General features: G+C 36.0%; 1 protein-coding gene and 1 long non-coding RNA gene across 3 annotated transcripts; one reads left to right on the top strand and one right to left on the bottom strand.

Moving 5' to 3' along the window:
• Window positions 1-670: 670 nt before the first annotated feature.
• Window positions 671-24,042, bottom strand: LOC128871870 (uncharacterized). Of its 2 annotated transcripts, none has more exons than XM_054114001.1 (2): window positions 23,174-24,013; window positions 671-1,315 (listed from the first exon to the last, which is right to left on the bottom strand). In XM_054114001.1, the coding sequence occupies exons 1-2, from the start codon at window positions 23,489-23,491 to the stop codon at window positions 1,160-1,162; spliced, it is 474 nt and encodes a 157-aa protein (XP_053969976.1). In that variant the 5' UTR covers window positions 23,492-24,013; the 3' UTR covers window positions 671-1,159. The 2 variants fall into 2 exon arrangements, with proteins under 2 accessions (XP_053969976.1, XP_053969977.1); XM_054114002.1 differs by lacking the exon at window positions 671-1,315 and adding an exon at window positions 22,120-22,293 and having other exon boundaries at window positions 23,174-24,042.
• LOC128871872 (uncharacterized) lies at window positions 22,008-22,398 on the top strand. The gene is made up of 2 exons (XR_008456072.1): window positions 22,008-22,128; window positions 22,198-22,398. It is a non-coding gene; the product is annotated as an uncharacterized LOC128871872 (long non-coding RNA).
• Window positions 24,043-24,902: the final 860 nt, after the last annotated feature.

Genomic DNA, 24,902 nt, shown 5'->3' with positions numbered 1-24,902 from the left:
ACGGCTGACATCCTAATTCCATACAAAAACAACAAACTTTGTCATGGAAGCAGAAACTAAGCCTCGGATCAAAAACGGAAAACCTTGTTGACGACCCGGATCACAAAAAAAAGGACACAAAATGATTTAGTTCCAATTTTCGCACTTTATATCAAAATAGAGCTCTTCAAATTTTGGCTAACGCTATTTAACCTTACAAAGCGACTATCGTGGCAATACAAGAAGTTAGATGGAAAGGGCCAGGAACTATGCGCAATCCAAAATACGACTTTCACTTCAGCTGCAACTCAAAAAACTATATCTTTTGAATTGGCTTTATTATTTCAAAAATAAGAAAATAGAAAAACTTTAATTGGTCTTATGTCGGGGTGAGAGACGTGTTGTGCGTTGAGATGAAAGGTGCGTGGTGTTTTCAATTTTTGTGTGGGCAAAACTCGGTGTGGTGTCTATAAAGTCGATGTTCTAAAATCCCTTACTGCAAACCTTTCAAATCTTAACTGTACTAAAAATAGTTAACAGTAACCTAACAGCACCTTCTCATCGCATTAACATTCTTCGAAATTAGTACTCGAAAAAAGCTCATTTAACATTTACGCCTACCATACTTTTTTAAGTACTTAAAATTATATGGTGCCCATTGCCTGGTTTATTAAAAGAAAAAGTACAAAAGTGGCTTGAGAGTAGCTTTCACCTTACTTGTATAACTTATTTTATTTGCTCCTTTTTTTATTTATGCATACATACATTTATATATGAGTAATATTTGTGAATAAGCTAAATTCAAAAAGTTAGGTCCTAATTTTGAAAGATTTAGCATATTATACTTTTACGCATAATACCTTGCATTAATTTTCATCATTTAATATAATATTAATGTAATATTTATCAGAGCAGTCAGAAATAACACATACTCGTGAAACATGGAGAAGATCTCAAATTTATTACATGATTTTATGCGAATGTGTCACCATCAAAGAATTGTGAAAATTAAACAATAATAATAAATTCGCTTATTTTCGAAAAATACAAATATTCGCTTTCCCTGCATATACAAGTATATTCTTAGATACACAGATGCGCTTACAATTAGAAGATAGTATCCATATACTTATACATAGTATATACGGTATAATAATTTTCACTATCTAGTCAAACCTCTTCAATATACGTAAATAGTTTTCAGTTGAGGTTTAAGTTCAGGTGGAATGGTTGGTGTTTCTTCCGATTTTTTGGCAACAAAGCGTTTAAATCGTCCACTAAATTGCTTCCGGAGACCTTTTAAGCTATGTTTTTCGTCGGTTGTGTCTAAAGCCTCCTAAAAAGGAAAATGTAGTTTTAATTATGTGATTTATCTATTATTGTTTAAAGCAGAGCGACTAAAGGTGCCTGCTAACAAATGTCATAAATGGTTTGATTTATTTGTTGAAATTTACAAACAAGGTAAAACAAAACGAATAATTCCTCGCAATCTTGGGCAAATACATGAAATTATTTGTACTTTTTTATTAGCAATATGCCAATATTTGTATTTAAATGTGTTTATAAATATTATATATGTAAGAAAGTTAAAAATATCCAATGTATAAATTAATAAGGTCCACAATGTATATTTTAAATTAATTTTATTTTCCCGCATGTGCAAGGGCAGTCTGATCAGACGGTTGTTAAGCAGTTCTGATTAGTTATTGCGGAAGCTACCCTTATATCTATCTTTAATGACCTTGAAATCTTGTTATAAAGGATCTTTCAAAAGATTCATAGATGATGTTTTAACTATTGAGAAGGCGAGTTTAAATGAGAAACGCTGTTTGGCACGCGTGAACATTTTGCTTACACTACTTTCACGTAAAATTATTATGGCTCTAGCTTATGTATGTAAGTTTAGTATTGTAAAGTTAGTATTGTTAGTTAGTAGTATAATAGTATTTAGTTAGTATTGTAGTTAGTATTGCTAGTTAGTAGTATTGTAAAGTTATTTTGATAAAGTAATAGTTTAGTTTCTAAAAAATAAATTTATTTCGGACTTTCAAATTTTAATAATTGCTTTTATCATAACATAACCAAATAAATAAGAGTATTAAGCATTAGATGAGATTCTTGTTGAAGTTGCTATCGACGCAAGTTGGAACACGTTTTCTGGTCCGCCTCGGACACAATGCCTAAAATCTAATCCGTTCAGAGGATTCTGAGGTGCTTAGTTTGCTAATACTGGCCTATTATTTCTTTTAATGAATTTGGAATGCGTTTTTATAGGCTCCATTGCCATTTTTCAGAAATTAACTCCAAATTTGTAAATAATCTACGCGTTTATACCAGCAATATTAATAATTGTAAAAAAGCGTATCTGCGAGCAGTTCCAAAGATCGAATATGTTTCCTTTATCTGGTCGACAACATCTACTCCTCCTTTAGTTTGATTATAATAGGTATATTATAATTCCAGGTTTGACTTGTCATCCACTTCGTCGTCTCTATCGCCTGTATGAAAAGTGGATAACAATAATTACAATTGTTTCCTTTCTATTTTATACATATTCATACACTTATATTTTGCCAAATAAAACTTCCGCCTACCTCGCGGCATTTTCATCCTGATTAGCACCCAACTTGATGTACGAAGGTAATTCCGTGTCACTTTGATGATTAGCACCTATACTTAATTTGAGGAAAACACAAAATCTTCTTTCACCTTGTCCTCATCATCCCAAATATCCTCCAACAAAGACACAATTTGTGAAGTATCATTTGCCATAGGATATATTAATTGACTTCCATTATAATGTTAAAAAATAAACCTTAATAATTGTAAGGATAAGTTATATGCGCTAATTACAAACAAACAAAAAACACAAAATATTAACGTAGTTAGGGTAGGAATGAACAAAATGCCGCATACGACTATATAAGATCAGCCTCTTTCTTTAATATCTATTCGTACCATGATGGAAAGAATAATGAGATGGCGCCTATCGTTGTACCGTTACTTTGCTCTCAGCAAATTTGAGAATGAGTTACGTGGTTTTAGCACCAATATGGTCAGATTACCATTTTCGTAACTTGATGTAGCATTTTTTTGTGATTTGCAAGAATCGCTATTGCAGTGTTGCCTAGCTTTGGATATAAAAACGCACTAAAATGCCCATTTAAAGAAAATAAAAAAAAAACGACTTATTTGCTATATTTCAGGTTATTTAACAAAATAAGATACTCTTTTTGTAAAAATGTCGTTTTGGGGCTTTCAGTATTTTCTGGTATTTTTTTGCTTATTTTTACTATGATGCGCTATATCCCACTAAGCATTAAGGACCGGACGAAACGATTACACCTCTATGGTTTTAGTTCGCATTCAGTAAATTCAAACGCTTTTCAAAATGTGTAAAAAGGTTTCCAATGTTAGGAAGTGTTAAGAGAAGAACATTTAATATTCTTGGATTAACTTAAAAGGAGCAAAAAATTAAACTTGCCCTTTCAAAATATCAAATTTTTTAAGAACCAACAAATTTTCATTAAGACTAAAATCTTCTCAGAGTGACCTTTTTTAACATTCTTTTGTTTAATAATAAAGTTTTTTTTTTTTAACTTATCGTTTCGGTAGCTTTAAATTAAAAATAAGAAACAAACACCAAATTAAAAATTTTCGCATATTGATATATAAAAGGCACTAAATTTATTGCGAAGAGCAAATGGTTAGCAACACTGCACAACTTGGCAAAAGTGGCGTCACGCACTCTCTGATGGGCGCAATCTTGTTTTTATTATTCTTGTATTCGTGCACTAACTGCTTCGAATTATTGCCGCACAGGAACAGCATTTACTTAAGGCACTCAGAGTCGTTATTTTAAAGTTAATCTGACAATTTTCCAATTGCGTGAGCAAATTGCTTATAGCACGCCGGAGGGCTAAAATAAAACACATAAAAACGAAAATTATTTCTGAAATTAATCGTGTGGTTTCTTCTCTCCGACAATTTTTTTTGTTGGCAAATCCATTCAGTGTGAAGTGAGCTTCATCACAAAAGATGAGTTTGCAAGAAAAACCAAAACCAAGTATGAGAACCCATTCACGAAATTTTTGCAAATCTTTGTGTAAAATCTGCCAACCAATCGATTCAAGATCCTCGAGATATCGATATTGAATGTTGTTTAGCAACACCTTGCGCTGCAGCATCAATATTCTCAACACAACGTCCAGTTTTTGGTCTGTTAGTCTTTCTCCTATCTTCGCCAGAACCAGTTTTTTGAAATTTTTTCACCAACCTTTGAATTGTCGACTCCTTCGGACGGTTATTTCCATAAAAGAAAACGCGAATTTCATGATATGAAATATCAACCATTTTCACAATAAGCTTCAATCATTTCTTTACGCATAAATTTACCGCTTAGCAAATGTCAAAGATGACATAACAAAGATGCCGTCTAGGATTTATTAGCTTCTGACATCTAGGCGTCACCACAATTTTAAAAGACAGGTTCGGATAGTTTTTCCTAGAACTTGAGAACTTAAAATGATAACTCAAAACAGAAATATATTTCGGATAACTTTTTTTATTATAATTTGGCAGATAATTTCACTGCATTTATTTTTTGAATATGAATATGACATATATATGCCCAATTTTTGATTAATTTTTCAAATAAATCTGGCCGTATGGCAACAATGGAGTTTTGGATATCACAATAAATCGATTGTTAAGCGCTCCGTTGGCAAGTTGCGTCTACCTTTTCGAACCAAATGTCGTCGATGTTAACTGAATAATTAATAATGGAAGCAAAAATTTAGTCAGCATGACTCGTTAGCGCTCACCAGTTATCTCCTTCCTTATTTCGAAAGAAACAAGAGCCGATGATGCCGCCAGTGCTCTGTAAACTTCGCGAACAGATACATTTTTTCAAAGTAATACACAATTTGGAAGCGTGATTCTGGCGTTAAACGATTCATAATGAAATGATATTATCAGCAGTCAAACAATAGGTATTGATATCGATAGTTCTCATGCAGCTAAAAAAAACACCCGGTACGAAGGCGAAAAAGTTTTGATTTCATTCTATCATTTCGAGTTATATACCATTCGACTTTAAATGGTAACAATTTCCGGGGTGGTTTGCATTTGCAATTTCGATAAATAAATCCCATCAATAGCTTCTCCTGGACTTAGTTTTTAGTGCCTTATTCTTTTTAGTTGCACTTTTTCCTTCTCCAGCGGGTTTTTCGATGCAGCACCCACCCAGTGGTGTTTCCATCTCCGTCTGAGCCTCCTATGCGGCGAGCTTTAGGGCAGTATGTCTTCGGCCCTTATTAGCTCTCTGGCGATGCATTTTATTAACGGTGTGCTGCATAGCTCCGGTTGCACTTGAGGCGTTCCTTTCCTCAGTAGTAGCGGAGAGAAGATTGCTAAGTACCGATTGTGCCTCCTCCGGGGATCTCCGAATAACCGAGCTCCTTCCAAAAGATCAGCAGGTGGCTGTTTCATCGTGTTTATGAGGAGTCATCTCAACCCAATGTACGTGGCCACCAAAGGTGGCAACAGGCATTGAACGTATTGTGAGACTTGCGAAGTTTTAGTGGGACGGAGAGGCAGAGAACCCTTCTGTGAGTCGTTTCAGTTACACTCTACTTACTAAGATCACAGAGATTCAATACCACAGCCCAATCGCAATCATCTTCAACTCCAATATGCCGTAATCAGGATCTTACTGGAATCTATCGTGATGACTCGGAAGCCACTCCACATAATTAAAAAGACAGCCGCTCCTAACATGGAGAATAGACGCTGGCCGGGTAGCCGCCCACTATGAGTCAGCCGCTCCTGGATTTTTCTGTTGTTCACCATGCTCGTACATGGTAATAGAGATACTGTTTTTTTACTTTTTATTGAAGGCGGCGTCGAATCGCCTTCTCTTATGCCGCGCTCTCCGTTTTTGACGCTTAAGGTAAGAGCGCACTCTGAGGGCTTCTGTTCCTCGTGGTACTGAAATTAAGTCTTCGGTCAGACCTTGCTCTTGAAGACACTACCAGTTGACCTCCTCTTCTCAGGGACGACAGGCATACCTTACCTCGGGCGAATTCTAACCCATGACCCGCTGAGCAATATCTGCGACATGATAAAGGATTGATCTGTTGTCGAGCGTCCGATTCTAAAACCGCATTGATAATCTCCCGCGATCTTTTCTGCATACACATTTAGTTTCTCATGCAGTATGCTTGATAGAATTTTGCAGCTCACGTTGAGAAGAGCCAGCCCTTTATAATTAACACGCGAAGGCCGAACAGTTGTAGAGAAAATGCTCTGTATTATCTTCATGCTCCAAACAAGATTTTCAAAGTGGATTGCCGATTATATCTATGGTGACAATATGTCGCCACCATTGATTGTGTCTCATATGTATCCTATTAGGGCTAAGGGCTCAAGAAGGTTTATCGCGCGCTTCTTCCATTTTATGGTCAGTTTAATCGACCCACTCAAGCGGCTATTCAAGCTATCGTGACTAAATTTAGAACCAAATTTACATTATTGGACATCAAACCACCGACACGCTTACGTAGAGTCCGAACTGAAGAAAATATCGCTGCTGTATCGGCCAGTGTTAATGATGACCATCAATTATCGATTCGTCGCCGTTCGCAGCAATTAGGCCTCTGTTACTCAACAACGTGGAAAATTTAGCGAAAAGATTTAGGTGTGAAGCCTTTCAAAATACAGCTGGTGCAAGAATTGAATCCGAACGACCTACCGCAATGCAGAATTTTTGATGAATGGGCTCTTGAAAATTTGGCCGAAGATCCACTTTTTTATCGAAAAATTGTGTTCAGCGACGAAGCTCATTTTTGGATCAATGGGTACGTAAATAAGCAGAATTGTCAATTTTGGAGAGATGATCGGCCAGAAGAATTGCAAGAGCTACCAATGTATCCAGAAAAGGTCACAGTTTGGTGCAGTTTATGGGCTGGAGCTTTCACCGTACTTCTTCAAAGATGCTGCGAAACGTAACGTAAGTGTGAATGGTGAGCGCTACCGTGAAATGATATCCAACTTTTTTTTGCCCAAAATGCAATAGCTTAACTTGCATGGCATGTGGTTTCAGCAAGACGGTGCCACATGCCACACAGCACGCGTAACAATGGACTTGTTGAGAGGCGAGTTCGGTGAACATTTTATTTCACGTTCGGGACCTGTCAATCGGCCGCCCAGATAGTGCGATATAACGCCTTTAGATTATTTTTTGTGAGGCTATGTTAAAACTCAAGTCTATTCAGACAAGCCTGCTTCAATTAACGCATGGAAGACAACATTAAAGCATTTATATGTGAGATACCGGACGAAACTCTGGAAAGAGTATGCCAAAATTGGACTAAGCGGATGGACCATTTGAAGCGCAGTCGCGGTCAACAATTGCATGGAATAATCTTCAAACATTAAATTATATGGACTGTACTATCGATTTAAATAAAAATTTTGTGCATTTTTCAGAATTTTACGCGTGTTTTTTTGAAAAACTTTCCTATAGCTCTTAATTTAATATTTTTTTTTTTAAGTTTCGTTTCGACGTTTAAGTCGTTTACCCAACGTTTTTTCAATGTAAATAAAATGAGCTGAAATCAGCATTTTAGTTTAACTCTAAGCTACCAATAGAAAGTAATATACTAGAAGAAATGCAAAGAGAAACAGGGGGAGAAAGAGGTTACTATATTACATAAAGAAGTTTGTAACTCCGTTTTGAAGCATTTAGTCGATTTAATCTAGTAAAGATTTCAGCAGTGTGACAGCATTGAAAAAGAACAAAATAGGGGCTGTAAGTATACCTAAGAATAATATTTTGTATTTTGAAATGACGGAGCATAGTTCAATTATGAAAAAGGCGATATCTGATTATATTAAATAAAAATAAAATATTGCGGAAAGTATGGTAGTTTTCCAAGCTGATCCCTTGACATTTTTTTACTTACAACGAAAGATGATCAAACTTAGGTTTAAAATATATACATAAATCTGGCAGCATTGTTAAGAGCTAAATTTAATTTAACTAAGTAAGTAACAAAGTATAAGAGCCTGTACAAGTTAAAATGTTACGTTAATCGGTAGACGGTAATATGTATGCTATAGGTTTTTTTGATCTTCAATGTTGTTTGTACAAGTTAAACGTGGGTTTAAAATCTGGAGCTGTGGTTAGATTGAAAGCCATTCAAGCCATTTGTTTTCATTCAAATGCAACACTATTTGATTGGGAGTACACTTTTCAAAGATTTTTGATAATCACTGATGGACCTATAATTTGAGGCGCGTATATTTGAGTGAGCCCGTAGAGAAAAATAGTTTTAAAAAGCGCACCATTTTATAGCATAGACACATTTAACATTTTCCTCTTCAGTGTTAACATCAGCTGATTGGGATACTAGAGTTGAATTAATCTTGTATTACGAAATATTTGTTTGCTTATTTACTCCTTTAAAATTGGGTACTGCTCTGACAACCTTTTAAGCAACTCCCTGTGTACTGATCCTCGGATGTCGTGTTACAATTAATAAAAATGCATTGAATCATTAAGTTCAGAGGCAGCATATCCTACCTATGCGTTCATAATGCCTAGACACACCCACACACCCAGCAACAGAAGCCGTTGAAGGCACGCGATGGTGCGGCGGGAAAAAAGAGTACTGCGCTGTGTTAACCCTGGACGTTAGAAACGCTTTCAACACAACTAGTTGGCAAGGTATACTAGAAACCCTCCTAAAAACAGGGTCGCCTAATTAAACTGATCTATACTGCTCCTGAAGCCTGTAGCATATTAAACGGAGAAAATATTATAGATTTTATGCTAAAATTTGGTGATAAATGGAAGCGAATCTGCACGCATGTGAAACATATCTCTTCCGAGAACGTTCTGACGGCAGATCATACTCTAAGCGCGCACAAACGGTACGTGGAATTTATGCTTCGTGCATATGTAGTGCGTTTAAGGTCACCACTCCAAACTGTCGCACCATAGAGGAGGATAGACCTCACCACTCATATTAATACCTGTCTTGCCTGCTGCCTTGGTCCGCCGATATTTGGTATTATTCTGGCCAATGCTACCCTTGCAACCGCAACTTTGCTGCTAGCGTACTCCTTGTGGTAACGGAAGCTAAGTCTGTGATCTATCAGTACTCCTAAGTACTTCACATATGGCTTAGACTCAATGATATCGTCGCCAATTCTGAGCTGCACCTTTTCTACCCTCTTAAGGCTGCTGATGAGTACAGCATCTTTCTTATGAGTAGCCAGTATGAGATTTTTCTCGCCCAGTCATTTTTGAGCCGCTTGTATAGTATGCTGTGCAATGGTAACTACCTCCATGAGAGTTTTTACGGCCACAACGATTGATGCATCGTCCGCAAAACCAATAGGGCTATCCCTTTGTGTACTTTTAGCCGCGGAATGCCATCGTACATGATATTCCACAGCAGGGGCTCTAGCTTGAAGCCTTGTGGCACGTCAGCTCTGACTTTGTGGTCGATAACTCCAACGTCGCTGTCGTAACGCAAAACTCTACCAAATAAATAGAGATTATTCTCTGTAGGTAGCTAGGCACTTGTAGCATGCGCGAAGGTTGGAATATTTCTCTCCAACTAGCACTGTTGAACGCGCTGTTAACGTCTAACAGGACGACCAAACAGTTCTCTGTAGTTTCACCTGGCCATCGCTTGCCATCACTCGCCTTTTCGGATATTTGTTTTACAACCTCTGGAGTAGATCACTTTTTCCTGAAACCGAACTTGTTCCTTGACAGTAGTCCATCTGCAAAAGTTTCTTGCCGGTTTTTGATGATTCGCTCGAACAACTTGCCAGTAGAGTCCAACATACATAATGACCGATATGCCGTGGAGGACCCAACGCCTGAGGTTTTTGTTATAAGTACCAATTTTTGCAGCTTCCAACTAGTTGGAAAAATGCCTTCTTGCAAGTACATATTGAAAATGTTTCCAAGTATGCGTGGATGTAGTGACACTGCTTTCTTCAGCGCGATGTTTGGAATGCCGTCTGGTCCTGGCGCTTTTCGAGGTGACAATTTGTTGCTTGCTTCAAGTACTTCTTCCACATTTACCGCTGGAATGTTAGTGACTGGTTCACTTCCAAGGTCCCTATCGAAATCAGCCTATACAGGGAGGAATTCCTGCACAATTTGGGCCAAAAGAGTTCATACTCTTATATAATATAAGCAGAGCCCCATGGGTTATTATTGAGGTCATCGCATAATTCTTTGAACATTTTACGCTTCCTTTGGCGGATGGCTATTTTGAATGACTTTTGCTTTTTTTTTAAGCTCCTTCCAAGCACTAGCTAGCATTGTCTTCTGGTCCGTTTGCATTGCGCTTGCCATCTTGTAGTCCTACTAAGCGCCTGCTTATAAAAGAGGGCTCGATGGCGGAACCTGCACCATTTCTGCTGAAAGTGTTTTCGCTATTAACTAGGACCAAATCAAGCTCTGCAGGTGTGTTGAGAAGCTCTCTGCCCTTTGGGTTCGTTCTGCTGTTCTCACTCTACTGACCACGCATTAAAGTCTCCTGTTATAAGTGCCGTACATATTTGCTTAGCGTCATGAACCAGCTCGTCAACAATGCTGATAAAGGTACGCAGATCCCTACTGGGCGGTATAAAGCAGCTGTATTCATACATATCTTACACATATGGCAAACACGAAGCCAATTTTGGAGACGGGCTTCCCTAGGTGGATTGGGTTGCTTCCACAGCTCCATATAGCAAAATTGCTTGTTGCGTAGCTGGCCCACGTCGCCTCGTATTTATTTTCATACTCCTCACTTAGTATTGCAACATCAATGTCCAGCTCGTAAATAGTTCGGATAAGCAGGCTTTGTGCTGCTTGCAGTGGTTAAGATTTAGTTGCGAGAACTTCATACTATGTTCTGGATTGTCGCCCTGTGCTTAGCTTTTGCGCTCTGGAATACGGGGCACGTTCGGTCGCCTGAAGCATGGTTTGAGTCGCTTTTGTCTTGCTTAAGTCGTAATTTTGTTCAGCATTTGGTCTGTTGGCCTTGCCCACCATATCTAAGGCAGCTAGTTGTGTGATCTTCTTCGCTTTTATAATTTCTTGCCACATGATCAAAATCGCAGCATTTGTAGCACCACCGGCAGTAAACCCACCCAACTCGAATTTTCGACAAGCTTAGTAACTTTTGTGTGGACGCTGACGGCAGACTAATTGTGTATGTCTGCAGGCCTGTCTGACTTTTCCGTTAGGTAGACTATTTCCTAACGCCTCTAAGACTTCCTTCTTGGAAGTAACCACATCGATGTCTTTTAATATATTTCGATGGCAGTTGCTTGAGCTAAGGAGCGGCCCAATGCGCTTTCCCCAAAGCAGCACTGTAATCGCTATATATATGTATTTCTTTTTCCGGGATGACGCCCGTGATGAGGAAACTCTCATGAGTACTGCTATACTATATAGCCGTATGCACGACTTGTAGCCTCAAAGCTATACCTACGTACTAAACACCCCTCCACTATCTATCACTCTATCGCGAAACTGTTTAAACAGGAATTACCTCACGGGGTTGGTTAGCTCATAGGCTGCTAGTTATTTCATCTACGAACCTCCGCACGTCTTAGACTATTGTGGATATATTTTGCATACGCGCTGATTTTCATCCAGTTATCACCCGATTTTAGCAAATCTAAAATATTTTTTACCTTTAATATACTACATGTTCGGGAGCATAGCGTGGGCATTGGAACAATACGTGATCAGCGTCTTCTTCCCTCTCAGTGCAGACTGGCTTGTGTGTACTTAATTGTATACTGCCACGTCATCGGGAATTCGGCAGTAGAATTCCGCCCTCTTATTTCCCGTATTCACACACTTGTCCAATCAGGCGTTGTTCAGACGGCAACGAAGTAATATAAACGACGGCTGCGTTGATGTTTTTTTATGTACCAACAACACAATCTCAGTTTTTTTGTAAACATACCGCCGTTACAACCACCATGGCGTAAGCAATTAAGCTGATTCCTTCGAAATCACTGAAAGCCGGTTAACGATATAATGTTGTCCAAACTCTGCATTCCTTACATCGTAATTGCTACTGTACCTCAAGGTTAAATTAGAGGTGCATGACCATAACCACATAAATCTGGTAATTGAACCAACCTCTGCAAGGATGATAGAATACATAATTAGTTGCGCCTTCCGAATTCGCTGTGTCGTCAGATCCCATGAATAAATGAACAAAATGAAGGGGAATTACTAATTTTTGAAGAGGAAGAGCAGAGAACGTTAATGTATAGAGAAGTCTAAATGACGGGAACGCATGTAATTTTGAGAGGAAAGATATATACTCAACTGGTCAAATTAAACAGCAGTTGAAACAAACATGCTGAGTGACTTAGAAAGAACAAATCATCCAAAAAGATATATGTACATATAATATGTTTGGCTGAGGCATCCTCTGTTAAAACTTTGTTGAATTCCTTCATAGAGAATTGCTTCATTACCAGGCGCACATGAAAATGGCATATGCAAATTAAATTTTTTTTTATATATAAAGGGTGACGCACGTTTCGTGTTTTGTTTCACTGTCAAACCTCTTCAGTTTGGTCTATAATTTAACCATGAATCGTCTTACAAACGAACAACGCTTGCAAATCATTGAATTTTATTATAAAAGTGCGTGTTCCGTAAAGAAAGTTTAAGATCCCCTTTTTTATCGAAAAATTGTGTTCAGCGACGAAGCTCATTTTTGGATCAATGGGCACGTAAATAAGCAGAATTGCCGATTTTGGAGTGAAGATCAGCCAGAAGAATTGCAAGAGCTCCCAATGTATCCAGAAAAGGTCACAGTTTGGTGCGGTTTATGGGCTGGAGGTATCATTGGACCGTACTTCTTCAAAGATGTTGCGCATTGTAACGTAACTGTGAATGGTGAGCGCTACCGTGAAATGATATCCAACTTTTTTTCCACCCAGATCGTGCGATATAACGCCTTTAGATTATTTTTTGTGGGGATATGTTAAAGCTCATGTCTATTCAGACAAGTTTGCTTCAATTAACGCAATGGACGAGACAACATTAAAGCATTTATATGTGAGATACCGACCGAAACATTGGAAAGAGTATGCCAAAATTGGACTAAGCGGATAGACCATTTGAAGCGCAGTCGCGGTCAACATTTGCATGGAATAATCTTCATATATTAAATTATATCGACTGTACTATCGATATAAATAAAATTGTCATGAATTTTTTTGAATTTTACGTGTATTTTTTTGAAAAACTTTCCTATAGCTCTTAAAAAATCACCCTTATAGACGGATATATATATGCTGTGTGTATGTATGTATGGATATATGCTGCGTGCACTTGCCACAGCAAAAAATATTACGGTTGGGTAAAAATGATCAATTGTAATGTTCATGTAGGTACATATGTTTTTGTACACTTTTTATCAATTAAAGAACAACATACGTAAACTAATAACTAGTTAACTTTTATGAAACCTCGTTTGGTATCAAACGGCTCTGAGAAGTCCTTCTCAATTCTGGCGCTGCTGGTATTGAGCAACGTCATCTCGCATAGCTGTATTAGTTTTGCATGGATACAAAATTCAGACATCGCAACGTCATCTCGCATAGCTGTATTAGTTTTGCGTGGATACAAAATTCAGACATCGCGGAAGGTAACTCCTTTTCGTTCTGTCGAATGTAGTTTCGAAGTCAAAGAAAAGATGGTGTGTGTCGATTTTCCTTTCGTGGGTCTTTTCCGAGATTTGGCTATTGTGAATATCTGGTCGATGGTGAACCTTCTAAGTCTAAAACCACATTGATAATTGCAATAAGTTGGTTGACGGTGGGCTTCAGCCTTTCACACAATACGCTCACTAGAACCTTATAGGTGATATTTGGAAGACAAATAATTGGTACATATTGCACTATCACCCTTCTTGTGGAGTGTGCAGAGCACACTTAAATTCCAATCGGTGGTCATATTTTTATCCGACCATATTTTGCCGCCATGTTTGAATAGCTCAACCGGAAGTCCGTCGGCTCCCGTGGGTTTGTTGTTCCTTCGCGGCGTTCTCGTTAGTCTCACCTCGTCCTGGCCGGGTAGACAGTGCCATCGCCAACAATAGGGGTATGGGGAATCTTAACATTCTCTATGGCATTGTTTTTAAGTTGTTTTAATAAAAAGTAAAAATTTTCAACGTTTATTTTTTTATTGATTTTGAAATGTACTATTTGACAGCTGACACGTTTTTACGGAACTTCATTTGCACACGTACATGATACCGATGTAACGGATCAGTGGTGGTTGTTCATTTACATGGGGCTCTCATTTGTTTGTTCGTGTCAGCTGACACGGAATGTACGTTTACGTTGGTGAGTGTGAGCACCATTGATCTTCTCACACTGAGGTGTGAGTCAACGACAAAGTCTTCGTTGTGGTTGTAGATTTCTAACGTCTGGAAATATATCTTTAGCTGTATCTTAGCAACGCCGATTTTGCTTTTCGAATTTATGCAGAAGCCATGAGTGTCATTAATTTGAATTGTCGTTGTTTGGTCCATTTTGAATTCCTCCATTTTGTTACATGTAATATTTTGTCTTAATATAATAGCTTGGTGTTATTTATTGTAATTGTAGATTGGTACAAAAAATTGTATATCCTGGAATAATTGCAGATGATTTATCACTAAAATGTGTTCCCGATTCCATTAGTATGTCAATGCAGTTTTGTCTGATGAAGTATTGTATTTCCAATATACATATGTATTTTGGTTTAGTCCGTTTACATTCCACAAGGCTATTTATTGTCAAGTTATTTTCTTTAATCATCGATTTTGGTGACGAGAAATGTTTTGTGCAGTCCTAGGGATTTGTAGACCATGCATCCTTTGTAGATTGCGGTGTGTTTCTTTTTACATAGGGCACATTCAATGTTATCGTCATTTATATTAATAGTACAGTTCACAGTTTTGTTCGGGCCTGCACATTTAACACAGACTGGACTTCTTGTGCAATAATTATTTATATGCCCATATTTCTGGCAATTGATTCACTGAGACAAAGTTCTTTTCTGATGCGGAGGTTCAAATTTTATTTTACAGTGAAGTAAGCTCGTCAAGTTGTATATATCTTAGTTATTTTCATTAAGTTTAAGCTCCACAGAGAAGAAGAAAGAGTTGGTTATGCCCGTATTCAGCGAGCTCAGATATAATGTCATTCTTATTTTTAGAGTGATGCATATTTCGTAGTAGAACCTTAAATCCTTTTTCTTCCTTTGGACGAAATGTGTGTTGATTCTTTTGTCTGTATTTTTGGCTGTGTTCGTAAATGCGACATGACTTGCAGCATAAGCATCAGTGGCAACACTGCAAGTTTGACATTTGATACTTCTTATACAATTTTTGACAATTTGCAAATACGTTTGTTTGCATTTTTGAACGCGTATAATATATTACTAAAATGGAAATTTTGCTGAATCTAACACTAGACGAAATTTGTGAGCAAAGAAAAGATAGATTTTCTTTAAATTTAAGAAAAAGAAGGCTATTGAAGTCAAAGAGAACTTCGTCGAAGTCCTCAAAATACCTCGAGGATGTAGCTTCTCTACCGGAAGAATTATTTCTTTTCTTAATGCCCTTGTACGTTACCAAGAGATTTAAGAATTTTCTCTGCGCTGTGGTGCTGTCCAGTCTTATATTGGGATTTACATTTTTAACTTCGGTCACAACTTTCTTCCACAATACATTTTTTCCTTCTACCCGATTTAAACTCGTCCCCATATTCAACCGTACTCTCAGCAATAACTGTGTCTCCGCATTACTGAGATTTTCACTAAAAATGAAAAAATAATAGTTTATACAATTATTATTAACATAATTTAACTAAATTTCAATACAAAAATTAAAATAAAACAGTTTTGCTTACTTTTCATCAGACATCGTAGTTAAATGCAGTAAACAATTTTTTGATAGAAATTGTGAGTGACAACTGATAGAATTGTTGTCTTTTTGAACGCTTGATTATTGCAGTGCTGCAATATTGGCATTTCTGAACGTTCTGTTTGTTATGCAATTGTAGTTTGCGCGTCATGTTGCATTTACGAACACAGCCATTATTTCGTTTTTGTTAAGTACCTTAACCCTTTGTTGCACACCACTTTTTAAACCTTCGGTTGTACACCTCGGGTCTAGCTAGAACCATATGTATTTACATGTATTTGTATGGGAATATATGGCAAATGCGCGTTCATTTATAAGTATCGCAGGTATATATTTAAAATTTCTTACCTTTCTCATTGGTTTTGTTTTTTTTTTTTTGTTCTTTAGTTTGCCTCATTTCTAAGAAGGTTGAAGAAACAAAATACGATAGCAATAAAATTTCTGATGAAATATGAAATAATCTTTATTATGGGTTCGGGGTAAGGCAAGCAAAACATGTATATGAGACTTTTGAGTGCTGTTGATATACTGGATTCATGCATGCAGTACAATAAAAACGAGTTTTTCGACGAATTTTATCGCCCCCTTGTAAACAATGACGACAATCTCTTTTCGATGCGAGTGTATCGGCACCGGTGGGTTGATTAACTACGATATTCACAGGGATATTTATTTTTTTGGTCGAGAATTGTTCTTTTTCATATACGGTGGAAGACAACGTTTGTTGGATCGTATGGTGACAACTAATGAGAGTCCTATAGCAGCGAGACGCTTAGCTCCATTCAATGTGACGGAAAAATTATCGGCTATTATTGTACGGCCGCGGTTTACATATCGGTTGGATAATTGTAGCCTCACATTTTCCCCTTGATCAATTTCACGCTCTTCTCCTTCTGTTTGTACAACTTTCCTTGCAACGGATATTTTGTTTTGGAGTCACATGCCCACTAGATTTTTATGCCGTATTTCGGCGGTTTTGATGAATTGCGTGAATTTTGTTCAGCCTCGATATGAAAATAGTTGCTCATCGATAGTAATATTTTCATGCGGGTCATAATTATCTTTGAGGTTTTCATTCAAGGTATTCAATATATCCCGAATGGGCGCAGTTTTATCGGTTCTTTGGCGAAATTCACGAATATATCGTGTCAAAATTCTGAATCGATGATAAGACATAGCTGATCGAAAAATGGAAATGAATCCGAACGCCACAAAACTACCGCTTTCTGCATATTATTGTGTGTTACACCCATGGCCAAAAGAATACCAATAAATGCATCAAGCTCAGTGCTAGTCAAATCAATCCAAACTCCTTGTTTTGAATCAGGATGTGCTTCATTCCATTTTTGAATGGCCTCTCTTGCATATCGATTTGTTTCCGAAATGATAATGAATGAAATATAAGGTGTAAAAATCTTCTTGAATACCTCAATAGCAACGGAGTTTTCGTGCTTTAGCCGAGAGTGAAATCGCACAATATTATGTTGACGAGTACGAATAGTCGCACATGCTTATTTTTCTTCCATTCTGTTCCATCTCTGCCGTAGAAAGAATGCTCATACGGATCCTCTTCCTCATCGTCTCCTTCGTCTCTATTTTCTCGACGAATATCACTCAACAAAGCCAAAGAAATTCGGTTCTAAACATCAATACTCAAGGTTTTCCTACGTAATCTTATGTTATAAACAAATCCCACTTCATCACCCATTATGATCAAAACAAACGAAAAAAATATCGCATAAATGACACTTTATTTGGCGCGTAAATAACTTTTTTTTATCACTAACGAATTATATGTTCAACGTTTACTGGGCAACTGATGAACAGAAAGAGAAAAAGGAACGGCGAAGAATACATATACATATAACCAATCCACACAATCACATAGGGTTCAGTTTCACTGTATTCGTGTTTTTGTTCATTATTTTCGCGCTATTTTGCTATGCGTTCAACGTTCATTATTCAGCACATGAACACAAGTCGTAAGCTATAAAGGAAATATGTTAAATTCACGTACAAAGGTCACGTCAAAAAGGTCTAGCCAGAACCGGGTGGACCACGGAGGGTTAAGCACCTAGTTATTTTGAATGCTATCATTCAAAGCATTGGTTAATGGGATTAAGTGTTGCACATTCTGCACATATAGGTATATGTATATAGGAGGTGGTTTTGGTACTTTTTTTGTCTACCGTCTTCAATGGTAGCGGCCTTTGTTGTGGCTGATTTAACTTAATAATATTTTATAAACCGCTTTCTAAGTTTTTTATTTAGGAGTCTTCCTCGGCGAGAAAGAAGCAAAGTAGAAAAAAAGTTGACTGAAATCGGAAAGTCGATCTCAAGTTATGGCGTGACTGCGGAATAGGGTTTCTTTTATATGCATACATAGGTCCTATGTCCCACTGGGGATGGTAGGAATTTAGAAGAATATGAATTTTTATATACTTATAAACATATACATACTATATGTTACATACATATACAGTCTGTCTAATGGAATCCGGCAAAATTCAAACTTAGAGTTTCGTTGTAAAAAAATGTAAATACTGCTAAATAGGCGTATCCTTTTTGCAACAAGCGTGGTGCAATTTGCTTGTTTTGTGAAAATTTTAAAAAGAGTATGCAAATTGACTGGTAGCAGGGGTCCTATCTATATACCCTAAATGAAGAAATATCCCACGTACATCTGCAAAATATATTTGAAGGAGTCGAAGACGTTCATAAATAAAAGTGCGCTGCGCATATCGATGTTAAAAACGTTGTCGACTTCATTTGTTTGTGCTGTTGCTTTCTCTATCCGAGTGTATTGCTGCTGAATTTATTCACCTGGACGTTGCGGTACGTCTTGATACATTTTTTGGAAATATGAAAAATGAATAGAAAGAGAGGTCCTAATGCTAATGGCTAAAGGCTAATACAATTTCGTTTGCAGTTTAGTTGTAAGTCAGTTAAGAAATATTGCAAAACTAATTTAAATCGGTCACTTCCTACGTGTATCTCCTTTAGCTCTATAGTAAAACTTTTTAAATACACATCTTAATTTAAGCGTAAAAAAAGATACCTTGAGATCTTTGGTATATAAGTTACTCGTATGAAAAGCATCGAGGGGTGTCAAAATTTACGCGAAATAAGGCAACAGCCACGCTTTCTTTTCATATATTGCTATTTTTGTTAACAAAAATAAAGAGAGATTTCATTAACTAGAAAAGAGAAATCATCCGGATTTCCAGGGTCCCCATAGGTTAGTCGCGAAGTTTTGAAAACAGGAATGGGTAGTTCAAAATTGTATGGGTTCATAAGTTTTGAAATATTGAATGCATGGTTAAGGTAGTGAATAAATATTGAAAATGTATGTCAAATAAATCAGACTCCTCCACTCTAAAAGAGAAAACTCCACCCTTAGGAGAGAAATTCAGTTTTTAAGTTAATTGTTTTTAAAGCTTGTAAAATTGACCGACAATTCTCCTATTTTGGTTATTTCAATATGTAGAAGTGCTGCCAGACACCTTGAAAACGAGCAATATAAAACACCATAGAAAGTAATAAATGAATAAAAATACTAAATTTTATGGTTTCTATCTATATTATATTTTTATACTTATATATGTATATATGTATACATATATATGTAGATATTTAATGTACTTTCTCTCTTTATGATTATATTATATAAATATTATATTGATATTTGTACAATCGAATATTTATTAAAATTTTGGAATTAAACCTCTATTCGGACATTTGACCTACGATGGCAAAATATGTGCAAATATATAATATAACTTAAATATATGCATATGTAAAGGGTTTTCCAATAAGAGGTGTTATTCCCGTAAAAGATCAATGGTTTCGTTGCTTGTGTATCCCCCTCTTGTTGAAAATAAACGTTGTTAAGATCAATACCATCCGATTCCGGCCATAAAAAACCGTTAATCATCTCTCGATAGCGCAATCCATTCACCGTAACTGTTGCTCCAGCTTCATTTTAGACAAAGTAAGGTTCAATGTCTCCGCCGGACTATAAACCGCACCAAACAGTCACACGTTGAGGATAGAGAGGGTTTTCAACAATAACTCTTGGATTTTCTGAGCATAGATCCGACAATTTTGCTTGTTGACGATGCCACCGAGGTGGAAATGGGCCTCATCGCTCAACATGATTTTCGATGAAATTCCGGATTATTTTCATTCATTTGAACGACCCAATCAGCAAAGACACGGCGTTGTTGATGATCGGTCGGCTGAGTTCTTGTGTTAACTGGACTTTTTAAGCCTTAAGCCCCAGTCTTTATGCAAAATACGGTGTAATGACGTTTGTGGAATGCCTAAAACCACAGAACGACGAGGAATGGACAAACCTGGTTTTCTTAAACACTTTCCGCTACAACAGCAATATTTTCGACTGTTCTTGAGCGACGTGCATGGGTTTTATTCTTCACATCACTAACAACTCGAATTTTTTCACCAATTTCTGTGAGTTTTACGAACCGTCTATGCCAAATTCTCACCATTTTTATAGTGAATTTTAATAACTTCAATGCTTTGTTTAAGAATGTATCGTTCCATTTGTATTAATGGCGTAGTTTCTACTTGTCAAATATCAAAAAATGACAGCTTCAAAAGTGACATCTACCGAAATAGCGGGAATTCAAAATAACACCTGTTAAGTGAAAACCCTTTAATAATACTTCATATGTAGTAAAATATATATGATTGTATGCATTTTGAGTTTATACCTGCATTTGATGGGTATATTTAGATTTAAATAAGAACATGGCTTAATTTGTATATACTATTTGATATATATTTATATGTACATACATGTTTTCTTTGAAAAAAATTGACCGATTTTTTAATTCAAATTTTCACTATATTGTTAATATTTGATAGCGTAGCCGAATGGATGGTGCGTGACTACCATTCGGAATTCGAAGAGAACGTGAGTTCGAATCTCGGTGAAAGAAAAAGTATTTTCTTGGTCGCACCTCGGCAGGCAATAGCAAACCTCCGAATGTATTTCTGCCATGAAAAAGCTCCTCATAAAAAATATCTGCCGTTCGAAGGCGGCTTAAAACTATAGGTCCCTCCATTTGTAGAGTAACATCAAGACGCACCTCAAAATAGAATGACTAGAACTTACTAAAAGCGGGAAAATTAAGAAATACATACATATTATACGAAAACGTAATTTTATTATAAATAATAATAAATAGCTATTAACAGAAAATAGGTTTGGATATCTTAAAAAATTTAGATATTTTAAGTGATAACATTGATGAAATGATGATTTTTAATTAAATAAAATATCAATTTGTTCCACTGAGTATAAAAAATTGGTTAAACAATGAAAAAAACAATAATTTAATTTTTTTTCATCTACAATTGCGAATAACTTTTGAAAGAGCGATTTTATAAAAAAATGTTATAAAACCTTTTTTGTAGAGAATTGAATTTCCTTACAAAATCTTTATTGTTCGTTTTTTTATATTTATTTGTTGATTAGTTGCAGAATTGCAAAATAAAAAACTTAAATAAAAGAAATACATCAATGGGAATTTAATTTACTAAAAATCTATGTATACAAAAAATGTTTCACCTCAGTAGCTTGGGAGCTTTGACGCAAAATTGAAAGCACAAATAAAAAATCAAAATTGAAGGTGATAGACCTCTTAATATTAATATTCAGGGATGAAATCTTCACAAAATTTTTTTTTATCGCCTTGAACAAGATTTTCGATATATGTAGTGAAGAAAAAAAAAATAGTAGATTTTTTTTGGCCCAGTCTAATACATATGTGCTCCGTTAATTACCAGGTAGTTAAATGATCGCACTTTCAAAATGGTTGACCAAATGGAATCCTACTAACATTTGCTTTTTTACCTCCAAATTTAGAAATACAAATTTACAAAGTCTTTGAGCTGTCAATTTGCACTTAATTTTTGTGTAACAGCAATTTATTGATTCGACGCATCGGATAGAAACGTCGATGCATCGGAAATATCGAATACCATTCGATGGACCGAAGTTGAGCGATCTATCACTTAAAAAAAAATCGATATTGGGTGTATGTCGGTCATCCCTACTTCAAAGTAATGCTTGTGCTGGTGCTGTCGCTGTTTCTTCTGAAAGCCAAAGCAAGAACAAAATAAATGCTCTAGAATATATTCAAGAAATTTTAAAGTTTGAAATTAACAGGTTTAAGTATTATTAGTATTTAATTTGAAACAAATATCATATAAAGACTTTGGTGATTCTGCAATTTAGACACTTCTGCTAAAATCGGCCTTTCGGAGTGCAATTTTTTGCTAAAACGATGTGTTTCAGTCCCAAATTTAATACTCAAGTGGCGGAAAAAAGATCCTGCAAATATATAGTTTAATTATTATCAATGATTGAAACTGAAAATTTTGAAAACTCTACCAATAGATATATAGTACTTACAAACAGGCTCAGAATATATTATGTGCACAATTATCTGCATTTATTATTTACTACACCACGCGAAAAAAAGTTTTACGCAAAAATACTGTGGATTGCGTAGCCGGAGTTGGACTGATGAGGGTTATTTTTTTTGAAGCGCGGCCGAAGGCCGCCCACGCGAAAAGAAGTTCTACGCAAAAATACTGTGGATTGCGTAGCCGGAGTTGGCCATTTGCCAAGTTTAACATTTAACAAATTCCTATTTGCGTTAGAAATATATAATAATAATTGTAGGCTAGCTACAGGTTATTTTTTAATATGTCCCTTAATAATATACTTAATTTATATTTCATTTACAAATTTGTCTATCATTCTTGCATGCCTACACACATATCTCTCAATACATAAGTATGTATCATTCATTCTTTTCTCTACATTAAGGGTTGGTACTTCTTTTATAGAGCACATGATCTAGTTCAAGCCATGTATGTAAGTCAACAATTATGCTATCACAAACGAAATAAAATTTAAAGCAACTATTTTCTGTCAAGTACGTAAACTTTTACTAATATCTTAAATATAGTCCCGCTACCCAAGCGATTGGGTAGATTGAAATTTCTTTAGTTTTTCTTGGTTTTTCTTCACATGGAGGTATACTACTGTCACGTGCTTAGCCACATAAATTCTGATATCTACACATATATATGTATGGCTTTATGTAAGTACATATGTATGTATTGTTGTACAAGAACATTTATTAAAATATACTTTCTAATCATTGCGTACATCGGCTGTAATTATTTTACCATTTATTACTTACATCATCAGAACGATGGCAGATATTTGGCGTAGGAGCTTTTGGTGGAAACACCCATTTATTGTTGATTGAGGTGAATTCTTTAGTCATAATATTTGCCATTGTAATTCCGCTGGTTCTCACAAAAGAAACATGTTTGTGCTCAATAAAGAAACCGTTAGAAACTGTTTCATTAGATGAGATATGTTGTTCATGTTGGTAAGTATGACTGAAGTCGGATCGAGTTGGATCAAAGTTTATATGCAGCCTAGTTGATTTTTCTTTTGTGATCGGCGAAGACATTTCATCACGTTTGTGTAACTTACTGCGAACGAGGCGCATTTTAAAATTCAATCGTGCTATATAGTATTTTGTTTTTAAGCAAGCAATAACTTAACATTCGGTCATACTGAATATAATACGGCATCTAATTCATATGCATATTTACATACTTATGTATATGATTTTATTACATCAAACAAGCTAATTCAAACGTCCGCACTTGACTAGAGCATTTATCGATTTTCTACTTTATAGTATATACATACATATGTATGTGTATAAACAATGTCTAGTAATTTGACGAAACAGAAAAATAAACAGTCTGCTAACTATTTGCAACAAAGTATAAATTTAAGGAGTGCAATTTATTTGTTTCATTTAAATAACACTTCAATTTCTGTTCAGCCGTAAGAAACTTCATAGTTTTCTCTTCCGTACACTTTATTTAATCGGTAAAACTGCATTTATTTGTTTATTTGTCCCAGTGTCACACACGTAGATGATATAAATAGAAGCAGAGCTAATGTTGCCAATGCGCTGTAAGTCTTTACCACAAAAGTTATGCATTGAGCTTTTCACAGTGTTAAATATCTATCTCCTTCTATTGAATGGATTTTGTGTTATAGAGATCACTGTGTGCGTTGATCTGCTATATAGAGTAGAAACCATGGAAAAGTAGCGCAGATATATTTACTTACGTTTATATGTATGCGCATATGTACATGAGCAAGTCATACACTAAAACATGTAAATATTCCAAACACTGTTTCCAAGCACTGAAATCCATGTATCGGGTTTTCAAAAATTTGAATCAATCTGTATCTAACTCGATATACAGATTTTCATATTTATCTGTTTGTGAGCGCTCTTATGCGTATACATACTTACATATATATATGTACCATATATAATATTGTACGGTCTCTTTGTCATTTTCGATAATAGCACAAACTTTTCAAAATTGGCGAATAGTCATAGTCCAACCCGAAATCCGGCTTTAGTTAATAAAAATTATAAAAAGATTAAGAAGCAAAAACCAACTTTACTTGCCATGATCAGTTTTGTATATCCGTTGTAAAATTTTTAAAAATTGATAGAAGATGAACCCCCTGTAACTAATACTTATTTTCAAAATGTCATATATCGCTAGCTTCTAGTGAAAACTTGCTAAGTCCACTTTTTTTAAAGGAGTCTTTTTAATTCAAACCCCCAGAAAAATTCAAATTCATCGTTCCCTAAAATATCAAACTAACTTTTTTATTTATAATCGTTTCTAATCAGCAATAAGTCCCAAATAATACAAAAACTTTTCTACCAGTTACGTAATTCTATGCTGCCAAACTAACGAACATTACCAAAGGGATCATAAATTGCATTTGCGGGCAAAATTTGCATCCGAATCATTATCATTGGCTAATAGAATACAGTTGACTGACGAGTTTTCTAATAGCTCCGGCACACGCTCATACAT

Source organism: Anastrepha ludens, chromosome 2 (assembly GCF_028408465.1).
Source record: "Anastrepha ludens isolate Willacy chromosome 2, idAnaLude1.1, whole genome shotgun sequence".
NCBI classification, from domain to species: domain Eukaryota; kingdom Metazoa; phylum Arthropoda; class Insecta; order Diptera; family Tephritidae; genus Anastrepha; species Anastrepha ludens.
This window is presented reverse-complemented; position numbering and strand designations above follow the sequence as displayed.